Raw genomic sequence first — 13,606 nt, 5'->3', positions numbered from 1 at the left:
GAACCGGAACCTTTTGATAATCTGAAATATGCTTTTCGGTTCTCTCTGCAGATCATTAAAAAAAAAAAAGGGAAAAAATAAAGTGGCGAATCAGCATTCAAAATGTCCGATAAAAATGAAATAAAAACCAATAACATCAGTAGAATTAATCACTCTTTTTCTTTTTATCTTACAAAGAAAACCGAAAAGTTCAAAGTACAATTTTATAACTCTTCAACTGTTTATGTTGGTTTTTTTGGTAATGTTCAGTCAGATTACACGTTGTAAATGATGGGAACATGTGAGAATTCACGACTCAAAGGGTCGAGAACTGTACAGAAAGTTCCAGACGACCAGTTGCCCGAGCGTCGTGACCTCTCTCAAAGGAATAGGTTTTCTGTTTTTCTTTTTTTTTTTTTCTGTTTTCGGGATTCGGTAGATTCAGGGTTTTCCTGGATCATTTTGAAGAAGAGTAATACAGAAAAGCCCTTAGGTGATTCATCGGCATAACAATAAAGGAATCCCGAATGGAAAGGAAAAGAATTGACTTTTCTTCTTCTTCTTTTTTGTTCAACAAATTTCAAATCAAAACTTGTTGGGAGCCATTTTCTTTTCGTCCTCTGTCGGCGTGTGCACTCCACCCAATATATAAGAAGGCCTTGCATTCGTGCGTGTGCCACATGTCCGTTTTTTTTTTTTCCTCCTTTTTCTGATTTTTTTTTTTTTTTTTTTTTTTGTTTTTTGAAGAAGAAGAAAATTTTAGACGGTTTTTTTTTTCTTCTTCTTTTCTAAAATTTTTTTTTTTTTTTTTTCGTCTCCTTATTTGAATGTGTAATCGCGGGCGTTATAAGGACAACGCCTTCTGCCGGGTTGTTTTTCGACTACGATTTTCAGCGCCTCGTTGTGTTCCTTTTTGCTCACATAAAACCGAACAAAAAAAATATATAAAGGATCTAAAGAAAAGTGCCCCCCTTTTTCTTTTTCTATCCCCGTTTAGTGTCGTAAATTATCTCCGTTTCCAATCCTATCCCATTGCCAATGTATGCAGATAGACGTGCTGCACATAGACAGGCCCACATTTGGATGGCCATCCGCCCTCAGTTTCTTCTTCGATGTTCAATAAAAAGAAAAAAATCAAAACGGACAGAAAGGAAGCGACTGACCATGGCCGTCATAAAACATTTTCGAAACACATGAATGATGACGAGGGAATTTGTTTTTTTATCAGTTAAAGCAGATTTTAGGTATCTAAAGATCCCCCCATTTTTTTTTTTCCCCCTAACTCGATTGACGTGGCGTCCGTCCCCGTTTCCACAACAACCGCTAAACTGCTAAAAAAGTTTGGCATTGAGCCAAAACAGCGCTAGTGTATATATATATAAATGTGAGAGATTTTTCAGTTTTCTTTTTCTTTCAAGTTTTCGTTGCAAGTTCGAGTGGTGTGTGTGTGTGTGTGTGTGTGTGTGTGGAGTCTGGACCCATCTGGCAGCTTTTCTAGACACATTCCCATTCCTCCCTTTTCTGCCCGGTTCCTTCCACACAGTGGTGTGTGTGTGTGTAGACAGCAGCAGCAGCAGCGTGAATGGTTCTCTCAGTTGACTCAGGTGGTGCCGACCGGTCAGTCACGACGTTGTCGAGTTCTCTCATTCACTCACTTGAGATATCCCCTTCTTTTCTATGTGTGTGTGTGTGTGTGTGTGTGCGTGTGTGTGTCTGTCTTCTTGAATTTCAAAGTAACCAGTTAGCGGGCCATCGTTGTCTTCTTTTGGAACCTTGAAAAAAAAAAAAGGAAAAAGAAGAAGAAAGAAAAATCAAAAAGGGATTTTTCTTTTTCTTTTCGTGTGTCATGGAAAGTGAGAACAAACAAAACGTTCGTATTTGAACGGGGAAGCAGAATGGGAAGCTATTAGTTAGACCGTTCTTCTCCCGCCTCATTGAAAAATGTCGTCGAATAAATCAGCATAAAGGAGAATCTTTTCAAACAAATTCCCAGTGAATTCTGCGCGTATTTTTGATTCTTAGCCAAAGAAAAAAAAAAGTTAACGTAAAAATTTTTTTTGTGAGGGGGGGGGGTTCTTGTTATTACGTCTTTTCTTTCTCCTCCTCCTCCTCCCCCCGCCAAATATAAACTTGTTGGGTGTCGAAACAGTTTTTTTTTTTTTTTTTTTTTCTGCGTTCGTTCGCTGAGTGTAGGTGACGATGGGTTCTTCTTCTTTAGGGAGACAGATGTCGCACTAGGACGTTTTTTTTTTGTTGTTGTTGTTTTGAAGAAAATTCTCTTTCGGGTTAACAGTTTGCGGTTGTGTTGTTTGTGTACCCGTGCTCGAGTTCGTTCGTTTTTGGCCGGACACCCATTCGGAGATTTGGCCGTTAGTGCACACAGTTGCGTCGTACGTGTTTTTTTTTTTTTTTTTTTGCTTCCCAAAGTGGTAGAGAGAAGAGAGAAAGAGAATTCAAAGTCAACTCTCAAGGACAAAGAGGAATGTTTCGCCCTTGGTAAGGGCCCCCAAAACACTTTTGCGTTCAACGGTTTTTTTTTCTTTTTTCCTTTGTTTCCTTTTGTTTTGTTCTTTTTCGCGTTCGTTTTGCGTCCCGTTCAGACCGAAATCAAAAGATGGATCAATTCCAGCAGCATTCAGTCACGAATAGGGCTGGTAATATAGTCCCGAAATTCTATCAGCGGAGTCAATCGGTCGTGGATCGGAACAGCGCATCCGATACGGGACCACCATCGCATCAGTCCCTCCATCAGCCCGAATGGCCCGGGCCGCCCGTACCAGTCAGATCCGAACGTCGTGGCGCATTCCGGCGAAGGGTGAGCTGTTTTTATTTGGTCTTTCTCTTTCAGACACGTTTTTTTTCTTTTTTTTTTTCTTTTTTTTTTTCGGCCATAACAAACGATGGCATCGAATGTCTGGTTTCTTTTCGTTTTTATAGCCAGGGAACTCTTTGGAAATGAAGGGACTTGTTTGACATGTTAAATGGGTGTTGGCTACTTTTTTAGGGACAGCCTGAAAATTGTCAACACGAAAAATCAAGAGAAAAAAACAGGGCGTATTTTTGTTTTGGCTCTTTTTTTTTGTTGTTTTTACGTTTCTTGTCATATCTCATCGCAACAGAAGACGATTGAAACTGTTTGACTTGGTAACATTATTATCACGGGCAGACAGCTAAAGGGGGACTTTCGTACTTATCAAGCTCCTATTTCTTCGGCTGTCTTTAAAAAAAAGAAACGAGAAAAACTGTCACAAGACGGGAGGGACTTTATTCGAAAATGTCAACCAACTCCCGATTTTCTTGATCGCTTTCGATTATGACTGTATACACGTTTCATTAATACCACAAAACAGACGGGTGGAAGAAAAATGGATGTCAGATAGCCTTTTTTGAAAGAAGGAAATGCGCCACTTCTTTCGTTTGGGATTCAATCAACACGTAGACACGAATATAAGGGCAACTCGTGTAACGACAAAGTTCGTTTTTTTTTTGCTTGAGATTTTGCTATTGCTGTGTGATAGCAATATTTGTTGTTTTTTTGTTTGTTTTTTTTACTCTTGAATAAATCAAACGGCAACCAGGGCGTTAGTTTTAATCGCACGCTAGATGCCGACTGGATCCGTTTTTATTTCTTTTCCTTTTTCTTTTTCTTTTTTTTTTAAATTATTCCTCTTAATTATTTGATTGTGTTGCGATGAATCAATTTGAATTGGAAATTTCAAATAGCCTTTGTTGATTTTTGCCTGTTCACCAATAAAGAGGAATAAATAAAGATAACGTGAATGGTTAAATAATGATGCCTTGCCGCACCAGTCAACAGCTTTGTGTTGACAGGTGTCCCGCAACGTGTTTCTTCTCCAGAAAGTTCAAATGAATTCCTCCTCCCGTAAAAAAAAAAAATTGCGTTTTATTCCTTTTTTTTTTTTATATTCAATATCACAATAGCGGATGGGAAAGTAGTGATGATGAATGTTTGGCCGCCTTGAATGGGCCGCCTTAAAAAAAGATTTTATTTCATTTTTATCGGGCACTCAAAATTGAAATAAATAAAAAGAAAGGATTAGTTTGTAATAGACTAGTATCCATCATTCGAGATAAGAGAAAGCAATAAAGTGCGCTATAAAATTGAAAATGAAGCAAAAAAGAGGCAAATCTAAACAGTGGCTCATCATTTGCAAGTTGCAACTGTTAGGAGTGTTTTTTTTTTCTTCTTCTCGTACTTTGAATATCAATTCAAACAAGTTGATAAAGTCCTCAATCCTTTTACGCGAGACATCATATGTGCCGACGTAATCGATCCATTCCGTGTACACGAATGTAGAAATGTTTCCCCACAAAGAATATAAAATTAGAAAGAAAAAAAAGAAAAAAAAAATGCAAATAAATAAATGCGATGATTGGATTTCGTGGAAGTTGAAACACAACGTTCGGCTATTCTTGCATATTCCAAAGACACGGCAACATAACTCACGTGTTGAAGGTCGCTACTTACATTCGCCTCGGCCGTGTCTTTTATTGCGAATAATAAAAGGGGAAATTCCACAAAAAAAAAAATAAAAAATAAAATTGGGACACTTTTTTCGACATTTTTTGCCACTTTCCTCGATGAGTTGTCATTTTGTTTTAAGGTTATTTACCTGAGATATGAATAAAACAAATAAGGCATTCCAGACGGTCGTCGGGCAGGGAAATGGGTTGTCCCATCTATTTGCTATTAGTCACAAATCTGCTGTCGCCACCTTATGGTATCCACTAGGAATGTCCTAAAAAAATATGAGTCGTTAAAACTTAAAAAGAAATTCATCTGTCATTCAATCAGCTGATGTGAAAAAAAAAAAAAATCTACCAACAAAATTTATGCGCATGAAAAAGAAAGCCAAAATAAGAAATATTATAGCAACCAAGAAAACGACAACGCCTCTCAATTTTTTTTCCCTCCTTGATTTATTAAAAACGAAATTTGCATATTTGAAAAATGAAGAAAATCCCGATTTTTTTGTTTTTTATAATTTAATTTTTTGTTGATTCATCGACCAAAGTGTAAATGAATCGTTATTCTCGCGCTTGAAAAATTGCATTGCGTGTCTGTCCATTCCCCTCCCCCCTCGTTCCGCTTGCTACCAAACACTAACACGAGAGCGAGAATAATAATAATAATAAAAAAAAAAATAGGGAAATGTGTTTCTCATTTTGTGTGTGTGTGTGTGCAGTGAAAAAGAACAAAATTTTGACTGAGTGGAGAAAAGAGAACTAAAAGGGCGTCGGCCACCAATTTACCCGAGGCGCCGTGTTTGCTAGGGAAACATCTAAACGCCAACAGCACATCAGTCGACTTTTCCAGACGGGAGAGGTCGCATAACCTCAAACACACACACACACACACACCGCCCGTCTTACTCATGTCGGAAAATCTTGGCGTCGTTCTTTTTCCCACCGCAATTTTCATACACATTTGTTTAAAAAAAAAAAAGAAGTCCAAATATGTAGATTTATACATGGGGGTCTGTCGCGCCCTCTCTTATCGAAATGAACCCACTACATGTATATTTTTTTGTTGTTGTTTCATTTTCACGAATTTTGGCGTCGTGATTGCGCAATACCCGGCGTCGTCCAGACGCTCCGGTCTCCTTTTCTTTTTTTCTTTTTTTTTTTTACTTGCCTGGGTTTGTTCGGGTCTATTCGGGCCGGATGACCGGCCTTACAAGGACGTTGAATATTGTTACGCCACGACGTGTTGAACGTGATGCCATTGTGGAACGTGCTATGAGACATCCGCGACTATATTATTTTTTTTTTCCTTTTTACCCCATTAGCATAAATAGACTTGTCCTTAAAAAAAAAAAATAAGAGATATGGTTTGAGGAAAAGATTTTTGAGACCGTTGGAGTAGGTGTAGGTTGACACTTTTCAGTTTGAACATGTTGAAAGGAATAAAAAAAAAAAGGCACGTACCGTTTGTGTGTTTTGAAACGTTTTGCGGGTACACGAAACGTGATTCGCGTTTAATTATTCGGAAATGTTTGGCCATTTTTTTAATTATTCAACTGTGTTAAACTGGTGGCTATGTCATCAAATTACATCACTTAGTTCGCATTGCGGCTGTTGGGTTTTCCCTTTCAAAACTTCAGAAAGGAAAAAGAAAATTTTAGTCAACGGCTTTTTCTTCGTTGCAAAAATGGGTTTGCAGTCAACTTTTGAATGCAAATTCGAGTTTTATTGGTTTCTGTGCTGGACGTTTGTTTCGCTTTTGTTTCCCACTTGGTTGGCGTACAACGGTCGATTCCGAGACAAGCTTCAAGGTTGTGCTCACGCAGACACATTTAATGGATTACTTCTTTATATATATGGCGTGTTGCACAGCTGTTGCCGAGTAGTGGCTTCTCCTTTTTCGGCGGCTCTTTTCTTTTTTTCTTTTTTTTTTTTTTTTTTTATTTTTATTAAAATTTTGAGGAAGCAAAAGAGAACGGTCTATTGCAATCGAGAGATGTTCCCTTTGAACTCGCTACCCCATTTTCGGTCATTTTGATTAAGCTTTTTTTTTTTTTTTTTTTTTTTTTTTTTTTCCTCGAGCTTATCGGAACGACATGTTGTTGAAGCGCAAAATTTGACGCAGTGGTCAGACACCAGATAGCGCCAAATATGCAACAATGGACACTATTTGAATGCTTGGACACATTTGATTTTGATTTTTTTTTTCTATGCAATCATGCGCATGACATGGCGTGTGTCAAGTTACGACAAATTGATGAGTCGTACGCATCCACGAGTAGAGAATTTAAACAAAAAAATCTGAACATTTTTGTTTTGTTGCCAAGATCGTGTTTGTTGACTTTAGAGAACGATTTGGCTTCTGTCAGCCTTTGCCAAACTTCTATCGCCATTTTTTTTTTTTTTTTTTTTTTAAGTTTAGTTTCTTGAAAATAAAAGAAGGCCTTCCAACTGACGCAGAGTCGATGCCCCTGTAAAAACAGTTACACTATGTGTGTACGTGTGTGTTATATACCTCTCTGCGTGTAGGTTTGTTTGCCCGAGTCCCCCTGCCATCCCGAATGGCCGTTTGCCGTACAGTCCGAAATAGACCGAAGAATCAACCGCTGTACCCTAATGTTTGAGTCACTGGGCCAGAAACAAAAATCCGTAAAGAAGAAAAAAAAAAAAAAGAAAACCACATCCGAAGTGCAAGTGCATCATCATGTGCCTGCATCATAATAGTGCGAGTGAAACCACACGTCTATTTTCGTACGTGTGTACGCAAAAACGAATAGCACGAGAGGTACAGTTAAGAGTATTGCACTGAATTTTTTTTTTTTTTTTTGGGAGGGGGTAGGGTGTTGATTCAGGAGAGGGGAAATCCCGAAGAACAGTCTGAGGATTGTGTTGCAAACAAATGGTTGAAGACGAATGATTTTTAAATGGCTGCAAACGATCATTAGAAACGATGGTGGAATTGAAGACGATCAATCAAGATGGAATCATGTAGGGAAAAAGAAAATGATGGATCATTTCCACTTTGTTTGAAATGTAATAAAAACAGTATGAATTTTTGACGATTGTGCTTAAAGAATTTTTTTTTTTTTTTTTCGATTGCTTCCTTTGTGCACGACTCGTAACAAAAATTGATGTTTTCAACTAATTTATCAGTTGCGAAAGTTGCATTCTTTGAATGTCCATCAATTGTCCGTCACCGAATGGAACGTGTTTAGATTTAAACGTCTATTCCATTTTTAGCCAGCGATTCCAGGGAAACTGGCTTCTGTTTTTACTGTTGTTTAGCTCATTCCTTTTTTTTTCTGCCTGGACGCAGAGAAAATCAACAAAAAAAAAAGGGGGAATTTCTTTACGTTGGGCAAGGGTGGACGATAGAGCGTTGGAATGCCAATAGAAAATTCGATAATGTTACGTCATCAACTCTGTGATACGTGGCATTGACTCACCTGTTGTCGCCACCTCGTACAAAAAAATGTGGACGCTAACTGAACGACCTTCCTCCGCCTGTTGTTTTGATGTCACGAAGTGGGAGGGACTCATCACCGTGCCAGACATAGAATAGTAGTAGGTGGTCAGTTATAATGCATGCGGATCGGGAGGGCTCCGCTTGGTCGTCAACGCCATCTAGCGGTAAACGCAATTGTGTTAGTCTTTTTTTCGCGTGTTAAAAAAAAAATAAAACGCTGGGCATTCCATTCGAGATATTGGGAGGGATAAAACAGGATGAAACAAAAAAAAAAAAAAAAAAATAAAAATAACAAAAAAAAAATATACACGTAGTAGTATAAAGAAAATACGCCCTTTGTGTATGAACGTTCTGGACTAGACACATCCGGGTTTGGAATTTGATTTTTTTTTTAATCCCGCCGCCCGGTACCGCCTTGCGCGCCACTCACGTTACATCGCACATTGTTAGACTAGACAAAGTTCATTGGAGAAAGGACTTTTTTTTTTTCCAAAAAAAAAAAGAAAAGAAAAGCGATGACTATTCGTGTCATCCGTTTTGTGTATTCATTCGATGGGGAATCCCAAATATTTGTTTCTGCGGCTATAAAGCAAATTTTCCTTTTATCGAAACCAATTTGGAATGAGCGAATAGGGCGGGACGTCAAGTCATTTGTTTTGTTTATCTCGCAACCCGAATTGATAAAGGTGATCCAACAGATAAAAGAAAAAACTCAAAAGAAGTCAAAAGAAAAAAAAAAAAAAAAAAGGAGGGAAAAAACACACGTTTTCGCTTGCAACCAATTGTGAACGCTGATGTTGCCTCAGTCAAGCCGGGCAAACTTGTTGGCCTGACCGTCTTGTGAATTCCAGTCCAAGAAGTCCGAAAAACATCACGCACCGTCAGTTCTCTCTTCGTGTCGTTCATAGTCAGACACAGTTATTATCTTCTCTCTCTTCCAACGTTCCTTTTTTTTTTTGAGAGAGGGGATTTACAACGCCATTGTGTCGTGCTATTTAAATTGACATAAAAAAAAAAATCGTGCAGAGATTGAAAGCCTTGACATTTGATGACAATCTCGTCGTGATTTTTTTGTTTCCGTCGTTTCTTTCTTCCATTGGAAAATGTTTCGAAGTCGTAAGGTAAAGCACCTTTCTTTTCATTGTTCGATGCCTTAAAGTATTTGGTTTTTTATTGTTGCGATGTTCCTCTCGAATGGATGGGGGATTGTTCTTTTTTTTTTTTTTTTTTTTTTTTTTTTTTTTTGAATATCGACTTAGATCAGCAGCGTAAGCACGACGGGATGTCGAATCAATTCCTTTCAAAACGTGAAAAATAATGGCAAAATCACGGCTGGTGTTCGTTTGCCATTCTCACGCGGGAATTTTGATTTGACGGCCGATCTCTAAACAGTCAAATAATAATAATAATAATAATAAGAAAAGAATTGCCTTTATTCATTTGTATATTTATGCCCCGTGTGTTTTCCAAAAGGGGGTTTCGAAAATTAGAAACTATTTAGAACGCACGCCGTTATGGACATACACATCCCGCCCTTGCGTTGCAATCCCACGCTCGTACGCTTGTGTTTCTCGTCTTATCTGAATCATAAAAATCTGGCGTGAACTTCGGGTGGGTATCTGTGTGTCTCGTAGCCTTGTCTTAGTCCTGATATTTTAAAAAAAAGGCCAACGCCAAATGTTGTTTTAGAGCCCCTGGAACATCCTTTTTTTTTCTTTTTTGCTTTCTTAACACCAATAAACAATTTGATAGGTTGAGTCAGGTGTAGATAATTCCATTTTGAAAAAAATGCGTGGAGGTAAAAAATAAAATAAAATGTGAATGATTGATTGGCGCTTGCGTGCTGATCCCCGTCGCCGGAAGTAACCGTACGTCGTGATTAATTAATTGAAAAGAGGAGCCGCCACACGTGTGCTAACCACGCACCGGTATGGGGGGGGGAGCAATACTTGCGCCTCCTCCTTCCGCCTGAGAATTGCAATGAATGATCGTAAAAGGGAATGAATTTTTTTTTTCTTTCACCTCGTAACCTGTTGATGACGTTTTGGAATATCTGATTCCCTTTTTTTTTTTTTTTTTTTTATTATTTCATCTTCTTTTTTATTTTTATGATGATGTGGGGATTTCTAAAAACGTTCATTCCTTACCTGGAATTCACTGAGACATAGGCCACAGCTGCCGTGACGTCATTCACGTCAAACCGCAAACGACAGACTCATAGTTTCCGCCCGGCAAAAGTCGACCACACATTATGGGTGTAGCCAAATAAAATCAACAAACCACAAACGATTTTTTCTTTTTTTTTTTTGAGGCTTGCTAATGACGTCATTCATCATCGCTAGAAGAATGTAGCCCCCTCAACGTCCGATTTCGTTTTGTTCCGTGAGAGAATGTCGTCTTGATTACCTTGATTATCTATTGACCAAATCCGGTATTGTCCGACTGTTCTTATTTCCTTTTTTTTTTTTTTTCGAGTGATGAAATCGTCAAAATATTTACATTTGATCACGTCCTTTTTTAGATGTTGATTAGCTAGAGTCCAATCGGAAATGCAAACAGTTATCATAAGGTGTTTTTGAAACGTGAAATAAAAAGAAAAGAAAACGGGAGGAATTTTCAGAGTTTGGGGCAGATGCCCGCAATGACGTGTCCACCTACGTAACGTGACGTCATCACTTCTCGTTCTGTCTGTTTCAATTCCTTTTTGTTTTTCTATTCAAACTTGGGACCCTCCCTTTTCGGTATGATTCTTTCATTCTCTCCTCATTTGCCACGTCATAAAAGAAAGGAAAAAAAAATACCCAAGCCCGGCCCACTTTTTTTTTTTTTTCTTCTCTTTTATTTAGGTGTATGCACGCAGTGTGTTTTCCTAAACTTTATTCCGTTTGAAGCGAGTAACACGAGTATATACAAGTCAAGTCCCGTCGTGCCAAGGCACAGTCTTCGAGCCGCTTTCGAACCGGCTTGATCGTAATGCGCTTCGTGTTCCATTTCCAGACCCCTTCGTTGTTGCCTCGCAATTATTATTTCGAACCTATCTGCCAAGGAGAAAAAAAAACAAAAAACATTGGTTAACAGCCAAATTACAAGGCTCGTTAAAAATCGATTGACTATATGTTTTCAGTAAAGCTTTAAAAGGAGAAAAAAAAAAAAATCATCGCAAACCCTTTTATTTATTTTTTTTTTTTTCCTTACTAATTTGTGTTTCACCCCGTGTGTGTGTGTGTGTGTGTGCGCGCGTTCGGTTTTTTCTTTTCTTTCGTGACTAGAATTGAAGAGAGTTGGCCTTGCGTGTGTGTGTCTCATTTTGAATCGAGAAAGTTCCGTCTGCCGTGGCAATTCGAATCGAGGAGATTCTCCCTTAAAAACATTTCGGCTTGATTAGTGTGTGCATTTGTGCGTCGTGTCAACCTCGAAAAAGGTTAAAGAAATTAAATAAAAAAAAAACAAAAAAAAAAGGCCTATCTTTGTCAAGGAAAAGTAGAGAGGTTTCACAATCAAATGATAGCGCCGAAATCATGCTGTGGGACATGATGGATCGGGCCGGTTCACCTTTATTCCGTATCAGGGTCAGTTTTGCTATACGAGAGTGTAGATTAATCATTCATGTTTTGTTTTTTTTTTTTTGTTTTTTTTGTTTTTCTTTCGTTTTCTTCTTTTCATTATTGACATTGCACAGGACAAATACAGAAGCGAGTAACAGCCAAAAAAATATAAATGTTCTGTTTGGTGTTTGCCGTGCGCACCGCCATCAAACTGTGTGGAACGGGAATGTGTTGGTTTTTTCTGCCGCACTCCTGTCAGATTTGTTTTAATGCAAGACAGAGAAACGAAACACGTTTGAATATCTTGGCACATGTTTGCTGCAACAGCGTGTATGTTTTGCATATATACACACACGTAACGAATCACCTGTTTGATTAACGTCTCGTATTCTGGCCAAAAGACTTGTTACTATGCCGGTTGAAACTAACGTTTTGCGTTTTGTTTTATTTGACGAATCCTTTGCCAAGTTTCGTTTTTTGTTTTTTGTTTTTCAAAGAAGAAAATTTCAAATGCTAATAAGACACACGCGGTAGTTCCGAGAAATGGCGAGGTGGGGTAATCAAATATGTGCCACAAACTGGTACACTACAACCTCTAAGCCGCCTGGTGGAATCGACCTGCATTCAATGATTTCTTCAGAAAAAAAGGCAAAACTGGCCTATTGTTTTTTTTATAAGCCAACGTTGTTTCCTTGTTTGTCGCCCCTTTCAGGAAAGAACTCGATTGTGCGGATGTCGATTACAAATTCAGCACAACGCAGAAACATTTATTTATACGGGCCACAGTATTTTTTTTTCTTTTCTTTTTTTCCTTGGACAAACAAAACGTTTTTTTTTTTTGCAGATTAGCATAACAAGTCGTATAATGCGTTTGTGTTTGTGGGAAAGGCGGGCTGCTCTCTGTGTGAAATTCAAATAGGAAAAATTGACATCCTGGTGATGTGACCGTTGTCAGGATATCCTCTAGTCGCGGCTTGCAAAAAAGAAAAGAAAAGAAGAACACAAAAAATGCTGTTTTTCCTATTAAGCTGGTTGTTAAACGTGAATCGTAGTCGTGTGTCACGTGACTTTTGCATCGGTGTTTTTTAGGATTATTCAGAGAGGAAAAGATGGAAGACGATTGGCCATCATAAAAAAAAAAAAAAGAAATACGATAAACACGACGCATCTATTTGTCTGTTTATGATGCAGTTAATGTATCATGCCGTAAAAATGCAGCTTTTATCTTATCTTAACCTCGCATTTCTTTTTCTCTTACCTTTCCGTTCCTGGGAAAAAAAACAAAAAAAACAAAAGATGTCCGAATTTCCGGGTGAAAGTCAAACGATGAGCGGCATCGGTTCCGACATGACGGCCACAGCGGACGGCGCGCTGGTGAACGGAATGAGTTCGGGCGGAAGCAGCACGACGACAGCCAGTGGGCGCAGTTCGGCCGCGTCACAGCAGCAGCCGCCGCAAGGCGACGTGGCGGCCATGATCGAGAATTTCCAGCACAAGAAGAGTGGCGCTAGTAGCCACAGCACAGCGTCGATGCTGAACCGCATCAATCATCACCAGAGCAGCAACATTACAGTGCCCGGCACGGGTGCCACCGCATCGATGGTTGTCACCTCCGGCTCGCCGGGCACGACCCTCCTCATTGGCAACACGAACCCGACGCAACAGCAAGTCGTGTCCTCCACATCGTCATCCACCAGTAGTTCACGTGTCAAACGCTCTTCTCAGGTTAGTATTGCGACATTCATTTCTTACTTAGCGATTGCCACATACTGTGCAATATCTTGCCCTTTTGTTTGTTTGTTTTGTTTTTTTTTGCCATAAAATATTGTCATCGAGCCAGCGGAATTAGTTTGCCCGTTATAATTTTTTTTTGGGGGGGAGGGTTTTTTGCTTCTCCCCTTTTGGCTCGCTCGTTTTTCTGTGTAAAAGAAGGGCATTATGAATACGGCCGATTGCGCCACGGAGGGACCAATCGTTTCCAGGATTTGTATTTTCTTTTATATTCTTTTTCCTGGACACGGAAATGAATCAGCCGACGTCTTTTGGTTTTTTCTGGCTGGGTGGGGGTGCCGTTTTCTTGTTTTGTTTCTCAACGAAGACAAATCGACAAGACGTCCAGTTGGCTTCATCC

The 13,606-nt window shown here is 39.0% G+C and overlaps 1 protein-coding gene across 1 annotated transcript in view; it reads left to right on the top strand.

Moving 5' to 3' along the window:
• The window catches only part of LOC130696481 (uncharacterized), a 34,747-nt gene that overhangs the window by 6,717 nt on the left and 14,424 nt on the right, over positions 1 to 13,606 (top strand). Inside the window, 1 exon segment of the mRNA XM_059497346.1 lies at positions 12,772 to 13,200. Coding sequence (XP_059353329.1) covers positions 12,772 to 13,200 — 429 coding nt within the window.

Source organism: Daphnia carinata, chromosome 10 (genome assembly GCF_022539665.2).
Source record: "Daphnia carinata strain CSIRO-1 chromosome 10, CSIRO_AGI_Dcar_HiC_V3, whole genome shotgun sequence".
Classification (NCBI taxonomy): Eukaryota; Metazoa; Arthropoda; class Branchiopoda; order Diplostraca; family Daphniidae; genus Daphnia; species Daphnia carinata.
The sequence above is the reverse complement of the archived record's forward strand: the minus strand, read 5'-3'. Positions and strand labels throughout refer to the sequence as shown.